Here is a 26,205-nt window from a genome sequence, read left to right on the forward strand (position 1 = left end):
CAAATTAGCTGCAGTGTTTCCTACACTACAGCAGGAACTACACTTCAAAAAATACTTAATTAGCTAAAGTGCTTTGGGATACCCTGAGGTTGTGAAAGGTGTTATATAAATGCAAGTCTTTGCTTTTTTTAATGCCCACCCCAATTGGTGAAGTGTCTTTATTGGAACCAGGGGCCTGGATCATCAGGTGCATTGATTTTGTTTGATACACGCAAGAGGCAATAAATTTGTATGGTGCAATTCCCATTTGGAAAGATATCTGTGATCTGATTCCTCTCCTGGAGGGGACAGTGCTGTTATCACAATCATTTGGACATAATCTGTATTGTACAGACATAATCTATATTTGAGGGCAATTAGCAATGGGCAATAAATTCTGGCATAGCCCACATCCTGTAAATGAATTTTTTTAAAAGCCAGATAAGTGAGTTCCACAGGAGGATAAATAAATCTTCGTTAGTCTGAAAAATATTAAATAATTGTATGGCCTGGAATTTCTCTAGTGCAAAAAAGCTTCGGTTCTACTTCCCACTACATTGTAACCCCAAAGAAAATGAATTCAGAATTTTTCCTAGGTGTACAAAACTTGAATTTTTTTTTTGATGTCAAAGTTGGTATCATTACAGTTTGAACAACTCATCAGAGGGGAAATCATCTGGCAATCATTGAACCGAAAGGTGTATATGCTGTATCAGGATTTGATGGAAGTATTTAAGGTTCAAGTAGAGCATGCCAACTAGTTTTACCAGTTTTTCATATTTGACTTTGTTAGACTGCTCATGAAGCATTTGTCCTTGGCGCAAACTCAGTTAACTTTGGCACTAAGGCACCACATTGTATTGAGAAGATTGATGTCCTATAGTATGTTGCACAGATAAATCATAAACCAAAGCAAGTTCAGGATTGCACTTGATATGAGCCTGATGTAAAACAATCCTTGACCTAGATGGATGATGGGTGAATTAGCTTAGCAGCAATCCTTACACCTAGCTTCAGGCCAGATTGACAGGATGAAAGTTGCCTCTGTGTTGGGGCATATCTGAAATGCCTTTTGGCAATTAAACCAGTAACCTGTGGTCACAGCCTCACAGCATGTGGGGCTGTGACCACAGGTTACTGGTTTAACTACCAAAGTTACAAAAGACAGTGTGGAAAGTGGAAAATTCATGCTTTTTGTTGTAGTGATGTTTTCTGAGGCCAGAAGTTAAAGCACACTGTTTGGGTAGAAAAAAATGACTTTACTTTGCATTTGGGAGCTCCTGATCTGGAAATTGGGTTTCCAAAATTGATAAGCATAATGCAAAATAATGTTGATTAGTAATTTACAGAAGTTTATAATTTTAGAGCAAACAAGTAAGCTCTCTATGGGATTGCTAAAGGTCATGGTCCAAGGAAGGCTGCTTTAATGGGTAGGAGATGATGTTGTGAATGGATCCTACAATTGGCGTTAGAAGTCATTTTCATTGGATAAGATACAAAGATATATAGTTCTTGAAAAAGAATTTGTATGGTAGTCCCTGAGCCACTAAGAAGCAAAAATTATCTTATTAAGACACTTGTATCAAAACATAACTCTTTTTAGTTGTTAATAAATGGATGTTATGCCTTGTGACTGCAGCTTATGCTAAATGGGGCCCCTGTCTTCGGGGAGAATGGACCAGGCCTCTCATTTGTGTTTTGGCATTGTTTATTTGTATTTTCCTCTTTACTAGACAAATGTTCCTGAAGGAACACATTGGCATGAAATCGTATTCTGGACAGACAGAATTGTGCATGAGCATTTTTCCTGCTAAGCTGCATGTGGTCACGCAGCAACCTGGAATGTACCAAACAGGCCTTGTTCTGAGTTAAAAAGCGCACGTGCACAGCAACTGTGCAGAAATATACAAAGGTGTGGCACACAGCAATTAAATTTTGAAGGGAGTATTGGTGATATGGTATATATGAGGTTCTCATTGACTGCACAGCATTGATGGGTGTTAAATCTTCCTATGTTTCGATGCAACAACTTGTAGGAATGCAGAATGTGAGAGCAGACTTCCTGAACTGATTAGGTTACTGAGAGATCTTATAAAGTAATTTATAAGATCTGAGCATAGAAGATACTCATTAACCCTGAACTGACTGAAGGGACAATTATTGTTGGAAAGGGCATGTTTGGTAGTTTTGCTCAGAGCATCCACTGGTCATTCTGTCCAAACAGGTGTTTATTCCATCAGTGGTAGACACTTTGGCTTGCAGAAAGCTTCCATATTAAAAAGCTTTCATGAAACGTGTTTCTCACGTGTCGGTGCAGACTCGATGGGCCGAAGGGCCTCATCTGCTCTGTAATTCTGATTCTGTGAAAAGTGCCTTGTCCACGGGTGACTGCTGGGACATGGCATTCTTGTTTGTGTTAATGAACTATCATCTGTTCAGAGTTAGCACTTGCCTTTTCAAAGGGTTCACCGAGCATCCTTCAAGCCTATCATTTCCTGTGGTAGGAAATGTAATTGGTAAGTATGTGGGTTCATTTAAGTGAGCAGGAAATAAATTTTTTTTTTATAGGGAAGTGTACATCTGTGATTTTGCTTAGCGTCTTGTGTTTCTTTGGTCCATAAAATGAATTGTGCAAATTTGTCATTTGCATCTCTTTCCCCCCACCCCACTCCCTAAATGCAAATCAAAATGTTTTTTCCGCCAAAATAAAGCAAACATTGTTGCTTTTAAAGAGCCTAAACATTCTAGAATGATTGGACCATGCTTAATGACTGGGAAGCTTTTTTCCCCTCATTGGGAGCAGAAACATTACTGCATCCTGAGTGACCAAACTCTGATGTATTCCACCTACCTCTCCAAGTCAAATGGTTTTATCCACCTATTTGTACTAGTGTCACCCACTGGCAGAAGTCAAGTATTAAAATCAGTCAATTGGCCTTTTAATAAGGTATGCCGGTCTGAACAATTTAAAATGGCAAATTTTTGTATCTAGATTTTTAGTTTTTAAATGCGCAGTGGAAGTGAATATGAGAAGTGGAAACCTTCCACAGCATTCATAACCCTGAATCTGTTTAGTTACCTGCCAGAGAAGGATTGAATGAAAGTCTCCGTACAGTGATGAGACTTTTTTTTTGAACCAGTGTTGTTTAATAAGAATGGCTGACGAGCCACAAGTGTGGCAATAGTGACATTGTTTTGGTAGAAAACACATTAATTCGTAGAATGTTTATTTAATAACCACCTGTATCGCCAAAGTGAAGAACAATATCAAAAGCCCACTATGTTTTTACCAATAAATAGACAAAAATGTTAAATATATATATATTTTTATATATATATATATATATATATATCCGCACATACACTGTGGAAATGAGCATATGCCTGAGGATGGTGTTGGTTGCTACAAATCAGAAACCCACATCTAGATTCCCAATGAGTTACACGTGGCTAATGTATAGATAGCATAACTTTAAACTGACGTGCTTTGTACACTTGGTGTTTGAAATTCTTCCCTTATATTGGTTGACCTCTCATAATATTGCATACAGGAAATCAAGACTAGTTGTAGTCTTCAGGTGAAGCAGAGGTTGGGGTATATGTGAGCCAAGGCACCCAAATTGATTCAGTTCCTATTTTACATTCTCTATATTCTGCCCTTGTTTTTATATTTCTGCTGTAAATTCTTAAGCTTTTTTATTCGTTCATGTATTGCTGGCAAGGCCAGTATTTATTGCCCATCACCACCAATGCCGGAAGGATGTAAATACAGCACAGTGAGTTTACAATGGCAATTTCTACATAATGTGGGCAAAGGAATTCATGGAAAAAGTTGTCAGGAATTCTATGCAATGTTAGATTTTTAATATGGATTTTACCGGAGTGACTATCCAACTCATTAATAGTTTTAAAATACTGCACACAGCAGTTATGTGTAACAGCTAAAGATACACAAAGGAATTTCAATACCATAGTTACTGGTAATGTGATAGTTGGGTTCCATCTTGTTGTGCATATCTTTTTGGTAAGATTCAGTTTAGCTTTGTTGTTGACCATTTTTTAAAAATCTCTATCTTTAAAGACAGGAGTCCTGCAACTAGTTTTCTTTTAATTCACAAAATTAGTAAAACATTGATTATGAATGTAGCAGTGCAGGAAAAGAGTCAACTCTGAAAAGCAAATTAATTCATTTAGTGGAATGTTAAAGGAGAAGGAGCTGGTGTTACAAATGAATGTTTCAGGAGGTTGTTCTAAGTTGTTATTTGTAGCATGTTGCTGCATCTTGTCAGATAATATTTGGACACCAGAATTGGCTTTATGAAACGGAATCTGGCCACACAATAGATTTCTACACTAACTGAATTGAGAAGTGTCTTAAGCTGAAAGTATTTCATTTTCATTTGATTTGTTGTGGAGTGACTCATTGATGTTAATAAAGTGTTCTGTAAGGAACTTTTTATAGAAAAGGTTAAAGCCACATGACCCCACAACTTCTTAATTTTTTTCTGCGCAACCTGTGTAAAGTTATACATTGGTACAATTAATTAATTTTTTTGAAAACATGTAAGTGGTTGCACAATAGGGGTAATGAAAATCAGTTGGGAGCCACACTCATAAGGAATATGCACTTGGCAGTGCGGGATTGCAGAATTATCTCTTCTCCTCTTCCTGCTCTGAATTGGTAATAAATTTAGAATTTTATTCCATTGCTTTTTTGGGTGGCGAGGAATCAGAAGTTACTTAGAGGTACTTAATATAACGGGGGGGTGGGGGGAATGGAACTGTTTGTAAGGCTCTGTAAACTGTCAATTGTGGCAAGTCAAAATTTGATTATCTAAACTGGAAGGAATGGACTCCTTTGTGTTTAAAGCATTTGGGTTGCATATAATTACAAAGATTTTTTTTTCCCTTCCTTCCAGGACATGTAATATTGCAGTTAGATGCATTGTTGAATTTGCTGGGCGTTACTCTTTTTTTTCCTATACAAACTGAACAATTTGGCCCCTTGTTTTATTTATAAAGGTTCAGTGTATCTTTGCCTGCCTACTTCAATCTGCAAGGGAGTTACAGAAACACCCCGCGTTCATCGAGCCGTGAGTCATGACTAATTTTTCCAGCTGTGTTAATAAATGTGGACAAGGAAACAGTCAATTTTAATAGCTGCAATATACAAAGATACAGTGTACACAACAATGGAAAATGAGTAAACTGCAATGCAGTAGCAACTCTGGCCAGACCAATTTGATATGTAGGTTTACTTCAGTTTTGGGGGAATCAGTAGAAAGGATACTACTGCTAACCTGCAAGCAGCAATTTGAGACCACTAGATTTAAACTGGGACCAGTATTTACCAGACATATGTGATTTAATTGCATTGTTTGCTCATATCAAGAAACAAATTCTGGAGCATTTGGTCAAGATTTACCACATGTTTTATTGCTATGGGTTTAAATGCAAATTTGCCATTTTAAAAACCTCTGGTCGTCAGAATTGGTTTTTCACTCACTGAAACTTTTTTTTCAGGGTGATGGTAGTACCAAACAAGAATTGGCTTGGCTGCACAGTGCAGCTATATGCCAGAAGCCTGCAAAGTTGCTTACTCTGAAAGTGACAATCATCTTGACTCGGGATTGCACTTTAAAAGCAATGAACATTACATTACACTCAATGTGACTAACATCACAGTGATGGGCCATTATGGAAAAAGGCTGAATTTACAGGCGGAACAGCCACCAGTATTATCCAGGCAGTTGTGATGAAGGCACAACCTTAAATCCTGATGATACACATCTGAAAAATCCTACCATGTCATAGCTGAGAGAATGTAGTGTCCGTACTTCATCAGATGCACGTGAGAAAAGGACTAACCAAGAAATGATGACTTTATGCCACATTATAGGAACACGGAGACGGTTTCTTGTCTCCCTCACTGTGAGTGCAGCTGTGTAGGATAGGAAACATTTTACAGACTGGTCAGCTCTACTCATTAATGCTTCCTACTGGCATGCTTTTCTGCAGAGAGAAGGGAGAGGCTCTCTTTTGTGTTAACAATTCAATCCTATTTTAGTCTTAAGCATCCAAATATAGTTTTATTTCTCCCTAAGTATGAGAGAAGGTACCAGATGTGTTAAGGAGCAGCGATCTGATTTGTTTCTGCAAAACAACAATTTGTAAATTACTAGTGAACCGAGCTGCACAGATTCATTAAACCATAAATGAGAACTTGATCCCTGTTGCAGAACTAAAGCTTGGCATATCCATCACTCCCATAAAACTGTATTGATGTTCTTGCTCATTCTCTTGGTCCATGAGGGAATTTCTAACATGCTGTAGTTTCTCTTGAGTTCTGGTTTAATTTTTGCTCCAATGAGCTTACTTAGATCTGGAAATGATATTTTGGTTTCATTTTTTTTAAAGTTGTGTATTGTGAATATAAGCCAATTTAGAAAACCACAATAAGTGAATCAATTCGTTAGAGGAATGAAGAGAATGAAAACTACAGCATGGTGGTCCATCAACGTTTGTATTAGTCTGTGCTTTCTCAGCACAGACCTGGAGTGTTCCTGGCTCAGGTGCAGCTGAAAATAATAATATCACTCCTGACCAGCAGTTTTCCCTCTAAGAAGCTGAAAACATTCAGTTCTTTTGTGCCTCTCTTTCCAGCTAGACAAGCAGGAACTGTCCCTTTCTAAGACTCTGCAGTCAGAAATGTGGACCTCGGCTATCTCTGGGTGGAGGATAAGCTGGGGAGAGGAGCAACTCACTGTCTTTTTAAAGACCCACAACTTACATTTGAGAACATTCTGTTCATGTTAAAAGCAGCATCTCCACTCCATGTATATTATAAATTGCTCATCCAGTGCATCTAGACTAGTACTCAAAATATCTTTGTATTATGAGCAATAAAATTTACTCTAGGATATTATGTGGTTTGCGTTTGGGGGGGTGGAATCATTGATGCCTGACATTCTCCAGAATTTTTTTATAAGTTCCTACCCATCTTGTGTACTTTCTCTAATAACCAGAATCAGTAACAATGCTTTTTTTAATCAATGTTTTGCATAGCCCCAGCTTTAAATCAAGTGGCCTTAATTGCTACAGTGTAGGAACTTAGCAGTAGATTTATTTCTGCAGTTAATGGTCTTAATGTTGTCCATAAGATCATTTATTAAACATTAATAAAATTGTCATTGAGTTGTGTCATAAGTGTATGGGCATTATACAGCCAAATTTCATTCAAAGGAAGAACATGTAGAAATGTTATATACAATAGCTTGATACATAGGCATCAAACAAGGCTTGACATTGTGCTAATTTGATATGTTGCACTGCAAGGTTATTGGGTACATTTGTTGGTTAACTACAACTATTAAAATGATTTCCCCCTTTTCTTCCGTAGAGTTTACACACAAAGTCTGCTCTTTGTGTGCTTTTTGTGATGTGGCTGTTACAGTTTATGGATTATGGACATGTAAATTAATTAATAAATCTGGAATTAAAAGCTAGCTCCAGACATGGTGACAATGAAACTATCATCAATTGTCATAAAACCCTATCTGGTTCACTAATTTCCTTTAGGGAAGGAAATCTGCTGTCCTTACCTTGCCTGGCCTACATGTGACTACAGACCAACAGCAAAATAGTTGATTCTTAACTATCCTCTGAAATGGTCTCGCAACCCACTCATATGTACCAAACCACTTCAAAAAAAGTCAAAAGGAATTAAACCGATGGACTACCTGGCATCAACCTAGGCAACAGAAACAACAGTAGCACACCCAGCCATGTCGACCCTGCAAAGTCGTCCTTGACAACGTCTAGGGGCTTGTGTCAGAATTGGGAGATCTGTCCCACAGAGTAGTCGAGCAACATCCTGACATAGTCATACTCACAGGTTCATACCTTATAGCCAATATCCCAGGGATCACTATCCCTGGGTATGTCCTATCCCACTGGTAGGACAGACCTACCAGAGGTGGCAGCATATTGATATACACTTCGGAGGGAGTTGCCCTGGGAATCCTCAAAATTGACTCCAAATCCCATGAAGTCTCATGGTGTCAGGTCAAATGTGGGCAAGGAAAATTCTGACTGATTATCATCTGTCCATCTCCTTCTCCTCCCACCTGCCCCGCATCAGCTGATCAGAACTCCTCTATGTTAAACACAAATTGAAAGAAGCATTCGGGGTGGCAAGGGCACAGAATGTACTATGGGTGGGGTTTTCAGTGTCCCATCACCAAGAGTGGCTCAGTAGTACCACTGCTGGCAGAGTCTTGAAAGACATCGCTGCTGGACTGGGCCTGTCTCAGGTGGAGGGGGAAAAATCTACTTGACCTCATCCTGACCAATCTACCTGTCATAGATGCATCTGTCTGTGACAGTATTGGTAGGAGTGACCACCACACAGTCGTTGTGGAGACAAAATCCTATCTTCTGATTGTCTATTGCACTAGCAGCATGCTAAATGGGCTAGATTTGGGACAGACCTAGCAACTCAAAAACTGGGCATCCATCAGGTGCTCTGGGCCATCAGCAGCAGCAGAATTGTATTCAGCCACACGCCCTAACCTCATGACCAGATATATTCCTCTTCATTCTACCATTACCATTAAACTGGGGATCTACCTTGGTTTAATGAAGAGTACAGGAGGGCATGCCAGGAGCAGCACCAGGCATACCTAAAGATGAGCTATCAACCTGGGGAAGCTTTAACACAGGACTACTTGCATGCCAAACAGTGAAAGCGGCATGCGTTAGACACAGCTAAACAATCCCACAACCAGCCGGTGGATCAGATTTAAGCTCTGCAGTTCTGCCACATCCAGTTGTGAATGATGGTGGGCAATTACCTCACCAGAGGAGGAGGCTTCACAAATATCCCCATCCTCAATGATGGGGAGCCCAGCACAACAGTGTAAAAGACAAGGTTGAAGTATTTGCAACCATCTTCAGCCAGAATTGCTGAGTGGATGATCCATTTCTGCCTCCACCTGAGGTCCCCAGCATCACTGATGCCAGTCTGCAACCAATTTAATTGCTCCACGCGATATTAAGAAACAGCTGAAGGCATGAAACACTGCAAAGTTTATGGTCCATGACAACATTCCGGCAATAGTAATGAAGACCTGTACTCTAGAACTAGTTGCGCCCCCAGCTAAACTGTTCCTGTATAGCTACAACACTGGCATCTACCTGACAATATGGAAAATTGCCCAGGTATATCCTCTACAGAAACAGGACAAATCCAACCTGGCCAATCACTGCCCCAGCAGCCTACTCTCGATCATCAGCAAAGTGATGGAACTTGTCATCAACAATGCTATCAAGCAGCACTCACTTAGAAATAACCAGCTCATTGATGCTCAGTTTAGGTTCTGCCAGAGCCACTTGACCCCTGACCTCATTACAGCTTTGGTCCAAACATGAAAAGAAGAGCTGAACTAGAGGTGAGGTAAGAGTGACGGCTCTTGACATCAAGGCAGCATTTGACTGAGTGTGTCATCGCAGATCCCTAGCAAAACTGAAGTCATTGAGAATTGAGGAAATTCTCCACTGGTTGGAGTCATACCTCGCACAAATGAAGATGGTTGTGGTTGTTGGTCAGTCATCTCCAACCCACTGCAGGAGCTCCTTGGGGTAGTTCCTAGGCCCAGTCATCTTCAGCTGTTTCATCAATAACCTTCCCTCCATCATAATCGACAATGGGGATGTTCCTGGATGATTGCGTAATGTTCAGCACCATTCATGACTCCTCAGATACTAAAGCAGTTCATGCCCATGTGCAGCAAGACCTGGACAACATCCAGGCTTGGGCTGATAAGTGACAAGCAACATTCACGCCACACAAGTACCAGGCAATGACCATCTCTAACAAGAGAGAATCTAACCATGTCCCCATGACATCTATTAGCATTACCATCAATGAATCCCCCACTAACAACATCCTGGGGGGGGTTACCATTCACTAGAGGCTGAACTGGACCAGACCTGTAAATACTGTGGCTACAAGAGTAGGTCAGAAGCTGGAAATTCTGTGGCCAATAACTCATCTCTCTCCCCACAGCCTGTCAACTATCTACAATGCACAAGTCAGGAGTAAGTGTTGGAATACTCTCCCCTTGCCTGGATGAGTGCAGCTCCAACCACACTCAAGAAGCTTACCTGGTCTTGGTCCATCCAGGGCAAAGCAGCCTGTTGGCTTCCTGTGCCATTGATGCACAGCAGCAGTGTGTACCATATATACAAGACGCACTGCAGCAACTCACCCAGGCTCCTTCAACAGAACCTTCCGAACCCACAACCTCGACTGCCTAGGAGGACAAGGGCAGTAGAGGTTGGGAGCACCACCACCTGCAAGTTCCCTTCCAAGTTACATGGCATCCTGACTTGGAGCTATATCGCCGTTCCTTCACTGTTGCAAGGTCAAAATCCTGAAGCTCTGCCCCTAACAGCGCTTTGGGTGTACCTGCACAAAATGGAATGCAGCAGTTCATGAAGGCAGCTCACCACCGTCATCTCAAGGGTAATTAGGGATGAACAAATGTTGGCCTAGCCAGTGGCACCCACATTCAGTGAAAGAATAAATAAAAACAAAAATGTTTAAGTGAGTTCTGACATGGTGTTCTCAATAGAGCACTGATGGTCTGAACAATGGAAATTAAGTTGATCAATATCATCCAAACCCTGAAATGTGATTTTACTGTCCATTCACTTTGAAGTAGATTATTGCTTCATAATTTATATGATGGTGAATTTACTTTGAGTTGACTTTGAGTGTGATGGGCAGCTCGCCTGTTTTATTTGGCAGTTTTTTGCAGTGCTGTTTGAAGACGAAAATAATGTGTTGTTTAGGTTTACCAATTTGACACAGCTCCTGAAGGATAGTGGATTTTGTATTTTGGGGCGTGGATAGCCAAGAAGCAACCTGGACAACCAAAAAATGTCTGCCAAAATGGAAAACATGGACACGCTATTGTTGTACCTAATCTAAACATTTATACAATTGTATAAATTGACCTGTCAGAACTTGTGTACTCCAGTAATATAGTTCTGAGCAGCCGGAATATTTGAACATCAGTTTCTGAATAACTACAGAAACAGTTAAATACACTTTCTCCCCTTTGCCCTTCACAAGGCTTCTTACTTTAAAAAAAGTACAGTTCCAGTTACGTATTGTGCTTGAAGGCATTTTCAAGCCTGTTACAATAAATACTGCCAATAGCAAGTGATAGTGATCTCACTTCATTAGCAGGGGCACTTAATTATGTTTCTTTTGGGGCTTTATTCTGTTGCCTTTTTGAGACGAGCAAATATACCCAATAACTTTATTAGGAATTAGAACACTGAAGTCTTAAAATGCACTCAGCCCAGGTTTTAGTTTAAACAATATCTCTGGGGTAATTGCTGTGAACTGAGCCACATTGATTGGTGTAATTCTGTTTTTTGGGGAGGTAGCCCCAAGATTTTTCAATTTATATTTTGTTTATCCTTGATACACATTTTTGAAGACAGTAAATGTATGCTACCTTTCTCTAGTTGCCAGTTTTCTGATAAGCAATAAGTTATTTCTAAATTTGAGACTAGTTCTGAACTCAATATAGAATTTAATACTTCTGACATTTGTTTACCAAATAATTGAAGCAAAAAATGACATCTCTTTGTGCAAGTGGATAGTGCCATGCTCAAGGTCTAAATAATTGTTAGCTGTACCAATCATTCATTGTGTAATCATTCTAAAAATCATTATTAGACTGTCAAAATTATAACTAATCATTGAAATGAATCATGAAATTAAATAAACAGATTATTAGAATTCTCCGTTTTTGCAAATAACTATCAATATGTCAAGACTTGTTCAGAAAAGTATCAATCTATTGGGTATGGCATTCTATGTAAGATCAAATTAGGAACGTGACTCTGAATGAAAGGTTTAAGCAGAAGCAATCAGAGACGAATGTTCATTCTATTCAAGCCCAAACCCCTCTAATTTTTCTGTTAAAGCTTCATTTTTTTCTAGTGCGTAATTTAATCACCCATTAGGAAAGGGCAATGCCTAGTTCAACTTGCATTTTTTTATTTGTGGTTTCAATGATGCTGAAAAGTCAAAACTATTCTGGTTAGTGTGTGAATATAAGTTAATTTTAACAGCCTTGAGTTGAAATAGTGTTGAAGTGTTTGAGAAATGATCTTTCTCACAGTTGCGCAGTACAGAAGTTTTAAACCTACATTTTAATTTGGAATGGCCTTCAGAGAAGTAAACTGTATAGTCAACCAAGTGTTTACTGTTACTATTTTGAAAACACTGTTTAAGTCCAAAAGAAGAAAATTTCATTTCATTTTGTAGAACTGCTTGATGTGTGATTGGCGTAAGTCCCTTCTTGCAGGTGTATAACACTGAACACTCTCACCTTTTTAACTTCCCAACATCCAGGGTATAAAACACTGTGCAGCTGAGGCACTAATAGTGGAAGAGATGGAAGCTGGTGTCCTGGGGGCACTCGCAGTGTGTATTCTCACTTTGCAAGCTTTTTCAATCTATGTTTTGTTTATCCCTCTTTTAAAAGAAAAAGATATTTTGCGGTTGATTTCAAATGACATTCTACAGGGCTGAAAGAATTCCATAAGGTATCATGTCTTGGAAAAGAATCGTATGCAGAATCCTGATAAGTAGATGTGGGATTAATGAAAACCATGTAGAATAGACTGAGTCAACTGTGCAGTTTGGGGCTTATTAGTCTATAAAGTCATTTTAAAAATTAAATGTTCATTTTTGTACTCTGAGCAGTTTATATCCATTAAACAATGCTTTACTCTCACAGGAGTTCACCTGACACACGGTCTATGTTTGGGCCAGTACAACACAGCATCTGTAGGGTAGGGTGATGCAACTACCAAAATTATATTTGTGAAGATTTGCATTATGTTTGACGTGTGATCTTAATGGAGCTTACGTTATTTCCCATGTGGTTTTTTTTTTTGTAACTGCATCCTAAATTTTGCCACTTGTGCACATGGATTTAGAATTAACAAGTTAACTGCTTTGGAGTAGTTTAGACCAAGTGAACGCACTGCACTTCTGTGACATAATTGAGGTGATAAAATTCTGGACAGTGCTTTTTTAATGTATTTATAACTCGTCTCATGAGTGGTGTCTTGATCTTTTTTTAAATTTTTTTTTAGTTTTATGTGATTTCAATGTGTTTTTCTCCTATCCGTTATCGCTCACATATGTAATGGCTCCAATGCAGCTAGATGAAAGAAGTGCGTGGGCAGGTGTATAAAGTGGGTTCGAATCAGGTCAGTATGGAAAATCCTGTAAGTGACTGCATCTGAATACCCGTACTTAAATTGGAATCCTAATTTTAATTTGGTTGTTTTTGGCATGAATTCTGTCAAAAATGGAGTTCAGTTAGTCATTTTAGTTGCTTCAATTGATAGTGACACCTCTTTAAATCTTTAGTAGGAACCTCATTTGGAGGAAACATTTCTCCTTGCTTCTCTTAAAATAGGGTGAGGAACTCAGCCCTCCTTTAATTGAATCTGTTGATATGGACTACTTTGCCCGTTTCAGTAAGTTTGAAGTTAGTCTGTGGTGCAGTGTTAGACACATCGCTCCCTGAGTATGCACAGTCCAGGTAGACTGGCAGTTTTGTTGGTGAACTTCTTTCCCTGCAGCCGGAGTAATTGTATTCAGCTTTGTCGATGTCACAAAGTTGATTTTCCTACAGATTTTATTTCCAAGACATGGTACTTGCCTGGAACCTCCTTCATGAAAGACTGATTGACCTCTTAAAATACAACTTGCCCTAAACAAATGTGAAATCATCTGTGTGACTTGTAATACTGTAAACGTACTTGGGTGAAAAAGTATGTTTCCGATTGCCGCCTGTATGTCTAGAAAGGAGAGTAAGTAGAAGACTACAGCCACATTTGTAGCTTGGGCGAAGCCATGAAAGCATATCCAGGTGTTGAAAAGGTTTTAGTAACCCATAATAGGAAAGGCGGGAAGAATTCTAGGAATGGGGTGTGATACATCTTTGACATAAGAGTCCCTACTAATGCTGGTTTGGGGTACTGAACAGTCTGGCAGGATTGAGGTATTGGCTACAGACCTGTTCATGTTGAATTATTTAGAGTGAAGCCCACTCTTCTGAAAGGTCATGTATTTGATGCCAGTAATCTCTGTAATGTTGTAGTTCTACAACAATTAATCCACCTTGTGCTGCCTATAATGCATTAATTATGGTGGTAACCTGCGGTGTTAGCATGCACACATATGTTTGCTATTGGAAAGTTGCCATTTTAGCCTGAGGTAGCAGTGATATTTCCCTTTCTATATAGAAAATTTCTGGTATTTGATCAAATCTTTGCACAAGTGCACATGTTTACTAAATTATTTTGCTTTTGTAGAGTCCTGTAATAGTGAGTAACTTAATAACAGGTAGCTACTGGATGTGCACAAAACAACTATCTTAATTTTCATAACTACCTGAAGACAAATTATGTCAAATAAGCATCAGGTAGGAGGAAGTTGAAGGGGGTGGGGGGAAGTTAAACTGAACAAGGGGCTTAAACTCAATATTCAAAAATTTATGCTTTTGTGATATTGCACATCTTTAGTTGTGAGCACCTGTTTGGTTATAGGTAAACAGTATCTAGATGCAGCATTCTGCTACATAGCAAATTCTGAAAGCTCAGAAGAGTAACTTAATTTTCAATGGCTTTAGTTGTAATTTTACTGCAAATGTCTTCATTTGATCTATTAAACTAAAAGTAGATGTTTTGCTAAAATGCTGAAGCTATTATTGGGCTACTTTGCAGACACCACTCTGTATTTTTAATTGTGTCCATTTAGTTTAGAAAAGGCATATGGTATTGGAAACATACTTTTCAGAGGGATGGAGGCAGGGATTACTTGTTAAGTGTGTGTATGATTCATAGTTTCCCATCTAACCCTGTTTTGCACTATGACCTCTGTATTGCAGGAGATGCCAGTCGGCAGCGAATCAGATTTACTGACGATCGGGTCTGCAAGAGTCACCTCCTGAGCTGCTGCCCACATGACATTCTTTCTGGAACGGTAATATATTTTGTTAAATTAAAAATACATGCTTATTTTATTTCACAATTCTTTGGAAATTGATCAAATCTGAAACTGAACGTACGTCCCTGTTGCTGAGCTTTTTGCTAAAATAGGGACACTTTGTATTTAAAGGTGAGTCCACTTAAGCTCCTAGTTAAATCAAAATACTAAAGTATAATCTTTCCCGTCATTTTCAGTGTAAACTAAGCACCGGGTTAATTCGGTCAAATGCCTTTAAACCAAATTGTTTAAATCATTTTTTAGTTCACTGTCGATTTTTGCTGCCCTCTCTCATACCTCTATTTTAATGATTTGTCCATGATGTTGCTCACAGTAAATTTATAGTGATAGGAATATTATAACATGGATGTAATTAGCAAAGTGTAAAGTTATCCATTTTGGTAGGAAAAATAAAGCAAATTTTCTTCAAATGGGGAGAGATCGGGAAATTGCATTCGGAAGGACTGGGCATCCTTGTACATCACAGTTAACATGCAGGTGCAGCAAGAAATTAGAAAGGCAAATGGTACAATAGCTTTTGTTACAGAGACATTGGAGCATAAGGGTAAAAACGTCTTTCTACAATATGCAAAACATTGGTGAGGCCACAACAAATGCTGAGATGGATATGTGGAGTAATGAGAAAGGAATCACATCAGGAGGTCAGTGAAGATTGAGAGCATCTAAAGTATCTGAAAGGAGGTTGAAATGGTATAGTAATCTGTTCTGAAAAGAGAGAGAAAAAAATGTGGTGGGGCGAATGGTGGAGGTGAGACTACTAGAAAGAGATGAGGAAGGTCTGGATGGAAAGACACAGTGGCGAGAGAGTTAAGTACAGCGGGATTGGAAAAGGAATGGGTGACTTGACAGAATGATTGCGATGCAGAATGGTAATCAACCAGCATTATGGCAACCCCAAGTAAGATGGCCACAACTATGTGCAGTTTTGGTTGTCATACCTAAGGAAGGATATACTTACCCTAGAGGGAATGCGACAAACATTCACTAGACTGGTTCCTGAGGTGAGGGATTGTTGTATGAGGAATGATTGAGTATACAAGGCCTATCTTCCCTGGAGTTAGAAGAATGAATGGTGATCTAATTGAAATATATAACTTTCTTAAGGGATTTGACAGGGTAGATGCTGAGGAAATGTTTCCCCTGTCTGGGGAGTCTAGAGCACAGGGTCAGTCTCAGAATAAGGAGTTGTCCATTTAGGACTGAGGTGAGAAATGTATTTACACAAAGGATTGTGAATCTTTGAAATTCTGTACATAAGAGAGCTGTGGATGTTCATTCACTGAATGTATTCAAGACAAGAGGTCAGAAATTTTTGGCTGTAGAGGAGATTAAGGGATATAGGGATAGTGTTGGAAGGTGGAGTTGAAATAAAAGATCAGCCACGATCCTTGGATAGAAATTTCCATCATTTGGCAGAATTCTGACTTTGGAATCATGGAATTCTGCTCTTTTAGTTCTTCATTTGACCTCTGCAGAGGTGATTTTGAAATATGTTGCACTTTAAACATTTTAAATAAAACACAATGTGACTTTGAGCTTCCGGACACAACAACAGGAAGGGAACAGGTTTGCTATTAATTCTAACAGAGTGGGATGTGTGTGTAGGATGCCTGCCCCTAGCCACCTGTGCCATGTTGGCTTTTTTGTAAGTTGTGCCGGAGTGTGAGATGCCATGTAAAGAGGGATTGCACACTCTGTGGTTTCCGGGGACAGTTGCGAAGTTGCATGTGGCCCAGAAGGCGAGGCAGCTGGCAGGACATCCGTGAGCCTGGCGACATCCGTGAGCCTGGCTGCAGATTGGGAGGAAAACGGGCGGCTGCAACCAACTTCCAGAGAGTGCAATTTGCAAGCACAGTGCAGAGATACAACTGCACAGCTTTTTCACCTTTTCCTCCTGCTGATCTCAACTGTTGTTTTGGTCAGGCCTGCCCTGGGCAAACTATTTTCACTCTCCCCAATAACCCTAGACTCCCAGTAGGCAACAACTGGCAAGGGCTCCATTTTCGACTGTTGTGCGCCCTTGGGCCTAGTGACCTCTTGGACTGGTATGTGAAATTTTGGGGGAGGAGGACAGTTTTGCTGAACTTGTGTGCCAAACTTTTTTCTTACGTTATGAAGCACTGGGTAGTAAGCCTTTCCTCTACTTGGGCCCAAATCACTCTATTCTCGAAAGCTGCTTAGCGTTATTGACCAGCAAGGAAAGTTGAACGTGACTGCATCATTGAAAACTGGCATAAACAAATTGTGTGACAGAAGACATAGAACATGCAATTTGTAATTTTTTTTTTTTTTGCAAACCTTGCTAAATGAGGCAAAAATATGAATTTTTAAAATGTGACTTAAATTAGTTTGGAGATTGTAGTTCCCGCCATATGTTTGGAGTAATCAGTTACAGTGATTCAAAGTTCTTATGTACATAAACAGCAATTTGTATTTATAAAGGGGCAGTCAGTTATGGAACTGGTGAAGATTATAGAGTTAGGGAAGGGCGAGGCCTTTCACAGATTTAAAAATTTTAAAAGTGGAGGTTTTGTTTAACCAGGAGCCAATCTAGGTCAGCAGCACAGGGGCGATAATTGATCAGGAGTTGGGTGTGATTAAGGATACAGACAGCAGAGTTTTGGATGACCTCGAGTTTACAGAGGATAGAATGTGGGGGCTGGCCAGGAGTGCATTTGTATAGTCAAATCTAGAGGTAACAAAGATATGGATGAGGATTTCAGCAGTAGATGAGCTGAGGCAAAAGGTGGTGAGATGTAAAACCTCATTGAAGCTTGCAATTTACAATATCTGACTTTGGAGCTAGAGTACGTTCAACTGTCCAAGCTGAGCTACAAAGGAAATCAGGCTCGGCGTGTTAGATCATGGCCTGGCATTTCTTCCATGGATACAATTGGGAAGTTAGAATGCCTCCATTGTTGACATCCATTTTGCTGATGCAAGTTACTCCCAGTATTTTATCAATCTCACTCGACTACATCAAAATTTAAAATAAACACACATCAGGTTAAACAATTGAAATCCAAGGAAAGCATCAAACCCACACCATATATTTCTTCTTTACTTATGAAAATTTAAGTTTCAACTCCTTCATCATTAATGCACAAGATGGACAGATAGAAATAGGTCATGTTATGGTGCTAGTATTTGCTTCATCCTATATTATATGTACTAACTGCATTAAATGCTGAAATCACTTTGGTGGTTCGATATGAGTGCATTGGTCCACAGTCTTGACGTTAATAGAATGTAAATAAAGGGAAAACTATTTCTTCCCCATGTGAAATTGAACAATTCCACCCACTTGAAGTGGCCTAGAAGCATTTGCAGCCACTAAAATTTTTCAGACTTTTAAAAAAACCTTCAGCTGCTCTCATCCTTAGATCTTGTTGAACGGTGGAGCAGGCTTGAAGGGCCAAATGGCCTACTATTTCTTATGTTCCTGTTATGTTGGCACACAGCATATCACTGCTGTGGTGGAGCTGTGTTAGCTGTTGTGTCCATTTAAAGTCTGAAAGATTAATTGCTGTTTAAATAAATAAAGCCCGAGATTACTCGGTTTATTACAGTTTTGTCAGGAATCTATTTTTGGGAAATGATTGTCAGGCAGCCAACATTTCAAGATTTTTTTTTGAAAAGCCAAGTGTGGCAGCTTCTCCGTGTGCACTGTTTCTGCTATAGAAGGTCCGTGGCTAAGGATTGTAAAGTTCTGAAAGAAAAAGAATGACTTGGGTTTAGAAAGCGTTTTTCATGAGCTCAACATTTTCCACAAAGTGCAATTTTTGAAATGAAGGAAACACGGCAGCCAACTTGTGCACAGCAAGGTCCCACACACAACGATGTGATAATGATCAGATAACCTATTTTAGTGATGTTGGTTGAAGGATAAATATTGGCACCAAGACACTGGGGAGAACACCTCTGATCCTCTTTAAAATAGTGCATGTTACCTTTTATGTCCATTTGAGAGAGCACAGGACCTCAGTTTAACATCTCATCCATAAGATGGCACCCCTGATGGTGCAGCACTTCCAAAGTACTACACTGAGTGTCAGCCTGGATATTTGTGTCTAAGTCTCTGGAGTGACTTTTGAACCCAGGATGTTCTGGCTGAACGGAAAGTGTGTGACCTATAGAGCCAAGGCTGACTCTTAGGTAATGTTTTCTGCATTGTATGACCTAACTGTTGCAGATGAAGCAAAGTCAAAAAAGGCTGTAGATATTTTCTGCGTATATTTCAAATAGCCACCTTTTTTGATACTTTTTTTAAGCATTGTGAGACAACAGATGATATTGTATTTTTTAATGCCGCAAAGTCTAACTAAAAGAAGAGTTAGGGTCCAGGTTTAATTGCTATTCTACTGGTTGCATCCCTGACTCTATCTTAGTTGGTAATGATATGTAAGATCACTGAGGTGACACATTCTAACTTTTCAAATAAACCCTTGTTCCTGACAGGTCTTGCTGCAAATATACATAGGGAAATTTACTATGATGGCCAAAAATGCAAACCACATATACAATCAGCATGTACACTCAGTCAGTCCATAAGCAAACTTCTTTGTGCTACACAAATATTTTAGAGAAAGAAAGCTAACTATTTGCAATAGACAGGAAAGGTCCTCCAATGATAATATCTTACTGACATAGTGGTTGGAAGGGCTTATAGCTCTGATTAACCGTAACAAGCATTTTTTTTCAAAGAAAAGCTTGACTTTTCACCTTGGATACTCACATAATGCCCGAAATTTGTCACTGTCTTCCAATCTACAAAACTATTTTCAACAAAGGCTTTAAACTGTGGATTCACACTGTTTACTCAACAACAGTTGGAGTTTTTGACCTCAATGGGGCACAGCAGCTTTTTAGAAGCCTCACACTCCATAATGTATGCTGTTTTGTTCTACTGTTGTTATTCTACAGTGGTATATTATCCAAAACAAAAACAGAATTACCTGGAAAAACTCAGCAGGTCTGGCAGCATCGGCGGAGAAGAAAAGAGTTGACGTTTCGAGTCCTCATGACCCTTCGACAGAACTTGACAAGTTCTGTCGAAGGGTCATGAGGACTCGAAACGTCAACTCTTTTCTTCTCCGCCGATGCTGCCAGACCTGCTGAGTTTTTCCAGGTAATTCTGTTTTTGTTTTGGATTTCCAGCATCCGCAGTTTTTTTGTTTTTATCTCTGTATATTATCCAGTTTAACATGAACACTATCACCGGAGATCCACTAGTAACAACTTAAACTTCATACCTTTCTGTTAACACCAACTTGTGACCCATAGTGCATTGATAATGTTGGTTCTTCCTCAACTTATACAGCCGTATCTGTGTGTTTAAACGTGGAAAATCATCATTGCGATCAAGTCTGCTCTGGTCTTTATTGATGCTTTCATACATACACAAAAGCTTGCCAGTTAATTATGTGCATTTTTCCCCTTCCACTTAGCTCAATGATGATAAGGCCAGTTGCAGTGCATCTATGACTCTATATTGTTTCCTGGCTGAAATAAGCTAGCCCATCACCGAGCAAGTATTAAATAAACCATTGTACTGTGCATCTGCAGCCCCGTTTCGCGTCAGTTTTATTGAAATGCTCATGTGGATGCTGCTAATTGTTTTAGCATGCTTACTAATTCTGTATTGCAAGTCATATTGCAAATGAGCCAAAAACGTCCAGCACACAGGAACTTACCCATTTTAAACACTCTAGTGTCTATGAACTGAATATCTGAGTTCCAGTCATCCAATTTAAAAAAATAAAGTGCAGACTGTTTGTTAAAGTGTGTTGGATTTGGTTGATTGATGTAATTAACGAGAAAATTTGATGTTTCACCTTCTGGATTTTAGCAGGGGCAGGGAGTCCACAATGTAAACCTTGTGTCTCGGTCTTCCTTGTGTCTCGGTCTTCAGTAGCTTGCTGTGCCACTTGGTAAAGCCTTGAAAATTTTTGAGTGGTATGGGGATTTACCTCTTCGTGCAGCGTTAAGTCATGTGGTTATGACGAACTTGAATTTCCATTTATCCTCATTGTGCCTTATTTGAAACTGCTTGTTGCTGCATCCAAAAAGTGGAAAGATAGTTTTTTCTCAGCATATCATCACTTAAAAATAAAATGTCCTTTGGCCATGGAATGATTGTACTTCATTTATTCAGATATTGTCAGTTCACACATGCATGTATAAGGGGGTGAAGGTTGTAGAATCAGAAGATGTAAGTTTGACAGTTTTCACAAAGCTGTGAAACAAAAGTATATTTGAAAATTACAGTTCCTTCCCTTTGTATATATAAGATTCAAAATCCAAGTCACTTCTAGATACAATGCCCAATTTCTATATTTCCTTTCTCATGAGCTGAAGCCATGTTGCAAAACACAAGCAAGATTGAAAAGAATGCAAGGAAAAATTTAGTGATCTTGCTGGTGCCTAGTTTGGCTGAATCTCAACTTGCAAAGTCAGACAAAACAATATCCAGATAATATAAATCGAGCCAGTAATTTATCCTAGCTTATAGGTCTTCTACGTGTCATTATATATTTTTCACAAGACATGTAGATGCGATCCATCAGCATTTTTTATTGGGGTGGCAGGGGGGAGTGGTGTACAAAAACTTCATTAAGTAAAGCATTTTTGCTATGTTTTGTTCTGATAAGGCATATAAATAGAATTTTTTTATTTCAGTTTATTTTGTTTAGAATTGCTGTGCTGACGATTTACAACCTTGTTTTTTATTGGGTCATGCTGACTTAAACATTACAGTTGTGGATTCTGATATTTAATTATATAGCCCTCTGTTTTAGAGCCCCTACCCATTGTTATGGTGGATTGAAATAATGGTTTGGTATTGTTATTTTGCTATTTCATTTAATATCATTCAGAACTGTCTAGTTAATATTTGACTTGTTTCTCAATTTCCTACAGAGAATGGACCTTGGAGAGTGCACAAAAGTTCATGACCTTGCACTGAGAGCAGACTATGAAATTGCCTCCAAATTAAAGGACCACTTTTTTGAAATGGATGTAAGTGATGGTATAATTACAGCTATGTAGAGTTGAAAGATATGATGACACCTTAAAGTAGAGCCTAAAAATGACAATGCACTTTCATTCTACAATTTGGGCTTTTTGTTGTATACAATTTGAACAGTTAACTGACCATTTAAAAATGCAAAAATGGTTTAATTGAAAACAAATTCATCAAGGGTTCCAAAAATATAAATGCAAATGCAGTAATGGAATGCAATACGGTGCAGGCATGAAACAATATGAGATTGTAATTCTATTAGTCCTTTCAAGTGAAAGTCCAAATGCACAACTGTCCTCAAATTCAACAATAATTAATTGGTTTGGATTTCACATTCTCACTGAGAGAAAGCACATGATACTGCTGTTTTGAATACATAGCACTAAGCACTACTCCACCTGCTTACCTAGAAATGTTTGTTCTCACAAAGTAAATTTTTAACAATATTGTTTTTTTTCTCCAGTTTCCACACAAGTGTGAACTATCATCAATTACTTTCAAAATGTTAAATACCGTAGATGGCGACTTTGAAGCCTCGAAAAACCCCTCCAAAAATGGGGGTTGGTTTATACACCGAGTATAAAAATCAATCACTGGCGTGGGTTTGGGTGGTCACCATTTTGAAATGTCAGCAGTATCTTGATGCCAAGAGTGGGTGTATCTTAAACTCCCACACATCTTGGCAACACTGCCAGTATGGCCTGCTTGATCCCTTCCACCCAGTTATAATGTGCCAGCAAGTAAAACATGCATTTATGGGGTGAAAAATTGTGGTTGAATACTAATGCAAGTATAGCATGTTGTGCCTGAAAAGTGGGCTGGCTTGTATGCTGAGTATATGCAGAAACCTGATTTTTGGGATTGAAAACAATGGGTTGTTTTATATGCTGGGTCAATTTATACACCATAATTTAAGGTACCTTAATCAAATTACCACTTAGCCTAGATTCCAGGAACTAGACTAGATCTAGTTTACCTAATCTGTCCTCCTACTTTAACCCTTGAAGCCCTGGTAATGTTTTGGTGAATCTGCATCATACTCCTTCCAAGACCAAAATATTCATTCTAAAGTGCAGTGCCCAGAATTGTACTCCAAATGTAGCCTAAACAAGGCTTTGTATAGCTTTATTGAAGCTTCCTTCCCTTTTATAGTCTAGATATAAAGGCTACCATTCTGTAAGGCTCTTTGATAGCATTTTGTACATGGACTCCTAAATCTCTTTAGATTTTCACTGGTCCTAGATTTTCACCATTTAATACTTGCATCTATTCATTTTAGCCCAAAATATATGATCTCACTTACTTGCATTGAAAGCCGTTTGTCACAATTTTTGCCTACTTGCTTAGTCTATCAGTATTTCTTTCTAATTTATGTTTCTGTCTATACTTACTATGCCACCAATTTTTGTGTCATCGGCAAACTTGGATTTATTGCTCTCTATTGTTCTGTTTAAGTCATTAATAAATATGGTGCTATATTTAGTTGAGGCTACAGCACAGATCCTTGTGAGGTGTCACCAGTATCTTCATCCCAATTTGAGAACATAGCTGTTATCTCTGGTCTCTCTGTCTTCTACCATCTAACCAGTTAAATTATTTATCTTCAATTTCATGAATTAATTTTAGATAACCTCTTATTGAGCCTTATTGAATACCTTCTGGAAGTTTTTATAAGCCAGGAGCATAAGACAATCCCTACTACTTTTAGTTACTTCCTCAAATTCAGCTGTGTTCATTAGACATGATCAATCTTTACACATCCATATTGTTTCTCACTAATCACTTGAAATTTATTTTTAAGTATTTGGACACCCTGTCCTACAGATTGCAATGACTTTCCCACAGATGTTAGACTAACAGGTCTATAATTTCCTTGTTTCTCTCCAACACCAGGCAGATCCCATATTTTGCCACACAGGAGAAGGAGGGCTTTTGTCATTTATTAGTTTTCCATTTGCCATTTTATGGTCTTCAATTCTCCCTGAATGAGGAAGAAGGTTTCAAGTCTTATCAGGTTTTGTACTTTCTAAAGAATGCTAAGTTTGTGTACTGTTCAAGTTGGATAGCCTATTTGGGACAATTTCAATTGCTGATATGTTGTTTTGCCGCACTGACTTGTGGCAAAGAAACCTGCACATTTGTCTGTAGACAGGTAGCAATATCCTCAACAGGAACCCTAATGGAAGAGAACTGGGTGTTTTTATGTTTAATGAAGAAATTCTGTTCTGATTCTGCCTTGATGAGAGCAGATTTCCAGAAAGGGGCTGGAAAGTTTCTCGATCAGATTCACTTGTTACAGAGATAAAAACAAAAAAACTGCGGATGCTGGAAATCCAAAACAAAAACAGAATTACCTGGAAAAACTCAGCAGGTCTGGCAGCATCGGCGGAGAAGAAAAGAGTTGACGTTTCGAGTCCTCATGACCCTTCGACAGAACTTGCGTTCGAGTCCAAGAAGGAGTTGAAATATAAGCTGGTTTAAGGTGTGTGTGTGGGGGTCGGAGAGATAGAGAGACAAAGAGGTGGGGGGGGTGGTGTGGTTGTAGGGACAAACAAGCAGTGATAGAAGCAGATCATCAAAAGATGTCAACGACAATAGTACAATAGAACACATAGGTGTTAAAATTAAAGTTGGTGATATTATCTAAACGAATGTGCTAATTAAGAATGGATGGTAGGGCACTCAAGGTATAGCTCTAGTGGGGTTTTTTTTTATATAATGGAAATAGGTGGGAAAAGGAAAATCTTCATAATTTATTGGAAAAAAAAGGGAAGGGGGAAACAGAAAGGGGGTGGGGATGGGGGAGGGAGCTTACGACCTGAAGTTGTTGAATTCAATATTCAGTCCGGAAGGCTGTAAAGTCCCTAGTCGGAAGATGAGGTGTTGTTCCTCCAGTTTGCGTTGGGCTTCACTGGAACAATGCAGCAAGCCAAGGACAGACATGTGGGCAAGAGAGCAGGGTGGAGTGTTGAAATGGCAAGCGACAGAGAGGTTTGGGTCATTCTTGCGGACAGACCGCAGGTGTTCTGCAAAGCGGTCGCCCAGTTTACGTTTGGTCTCTCCAATGTAGAGGAGACCATATTGGGAGCAACGAATGCAGTAGACTAAGTTGGGGGAAATGCAAGTGAAATGCTGCTTCACTTGAAAGGAGTGTTTGGGTCCTTGGACGGTGAGGAGAGAGGAAGTGAAGGGGCAGGTGTTGCATCTTTTGCGTGGGCATGGGGTGGTGCCATAGGAGGGGGTTGAGGAGTAGGGGGTGATGGAGGAGTGGACCAGGGTGTCCCGGAGGGAGCGATCCCTACGGAATGCCGATAAGGGGGGTGAAGGGAAGATGTGTTTGGTGGTGGCATCATGCTGGAGTTGGCGGAAATGGCGGAGGATGATCCTTTGAATGCGGAGGCTGGTGGGGTGATAAGTGAGGACAAGGGGGACCCTATCATGTTTCTGGGAGGGAGGAGAAGGCGTGAGGGCGGATGCGCGGGAGATGGGCCGGACACGGTTGAGGGCCCTGTCAACGACCGTGGGTGGAAAACCTCGGTTAAGGAAGAAGGAGGACATGTCAGAGGAACTGTTTTTGAATGTAGCATCATCGGAACAGATGCGACGGAGGCGAAGGAATTGAGAGAATGGGATGGAGTCCTTACAGGAAGCAGGGTGTGAGGAGCTGTAGTCGAGATAGCTGTGGGAGTCGGTGGGTTTGTAATGGATATTGGTGGACAGTCTATCACCAGAGATTGAGACAGAGCGGTCAAGGAAGGGAAGGGAAGTGTCAGAGATGGACCACGTGAAAATGATGGAGGGGTGGAGATTGGAAGCAAAATTAATACATTTTTCCAAGTCCTGACGAGAGCATGAAGCGGCACCGAAATAATCATCGATGTACCGGAGAAAGAGTTGTGGAAGGGGGCCGGAGTAGGACTGCAACAAGGAATGTTCCACATACCCCATAAAGAGACAGGCATAGCTTGTTACAGCTCAAGTGAAATGCTCTGTAATTAAAGAATGGCTCAGACCACAACACTGCCTTCAGCCTGGGGATATCAGCCATTTTTGTGCTGTCATACACGCACTTAACTCGTGTCCCCCACCCCTGCTACTT

General features: G+C 39.6%; 1 protein-coding gene across 7 annotated transcripts in view; it reads left to right on the top strand.

Annotated features, from left to right (window-relative positions):
• LOC121271575 (putative RNA-binding protein Luc7-like 2) overlaps window positions 1–26,205 on the top strand; it is a 61,997-nt gene that overhangs the window by 13,172 nt on the left and 22,620 nt on the right. For 3 of the 7 annotated variants that reach the window (XM_041177587.1, XM_041177588.1, XM_041177591.1), the window contains 3 exons: window positions 5,002–5,072; window positions 14,967–15,061; window positions 22,004–22,102. In XM_041177587.1, the coding sequence (XP_041033521.1) occupies window positions 22,007–22,102 (96 nt within the window). In that variant the 5' untranslated portion in view covers window positions 5,002–5,072; window positions 14,967–15,061; window positions 22,004–22,006. Of the gene's footprint in view, window positions 1–5,001; window positions 5,073–12,800; window positions 12,856–13,229; window positions 13,279–14,966; window positions 15,062–22,003; window positions 22,103–26,205 lie in introns of all 7 variants that reach the window. The other 4 variants (XM_041177585.1, XM_041177586.1, XM_041177589.1 and 1 more) reach the window with 3 other exon arrangements.

Source organism: Carcharodon carcharias, chromosome 31 (assembly GCF_017639515.1).
Source record: "Carcharodon carcharias isolate sCarCar2 chromosome 31, sCarCar2.pri, whole genome shotgun sequence".
In the NCBI taxonomy this organism is placed as follows: Eukaryota; Metazoa; Chordata; class Chondrichthyes; order Lamniformes; family Lamnidae; genus Carcharodon; species Carcharodon carcharias.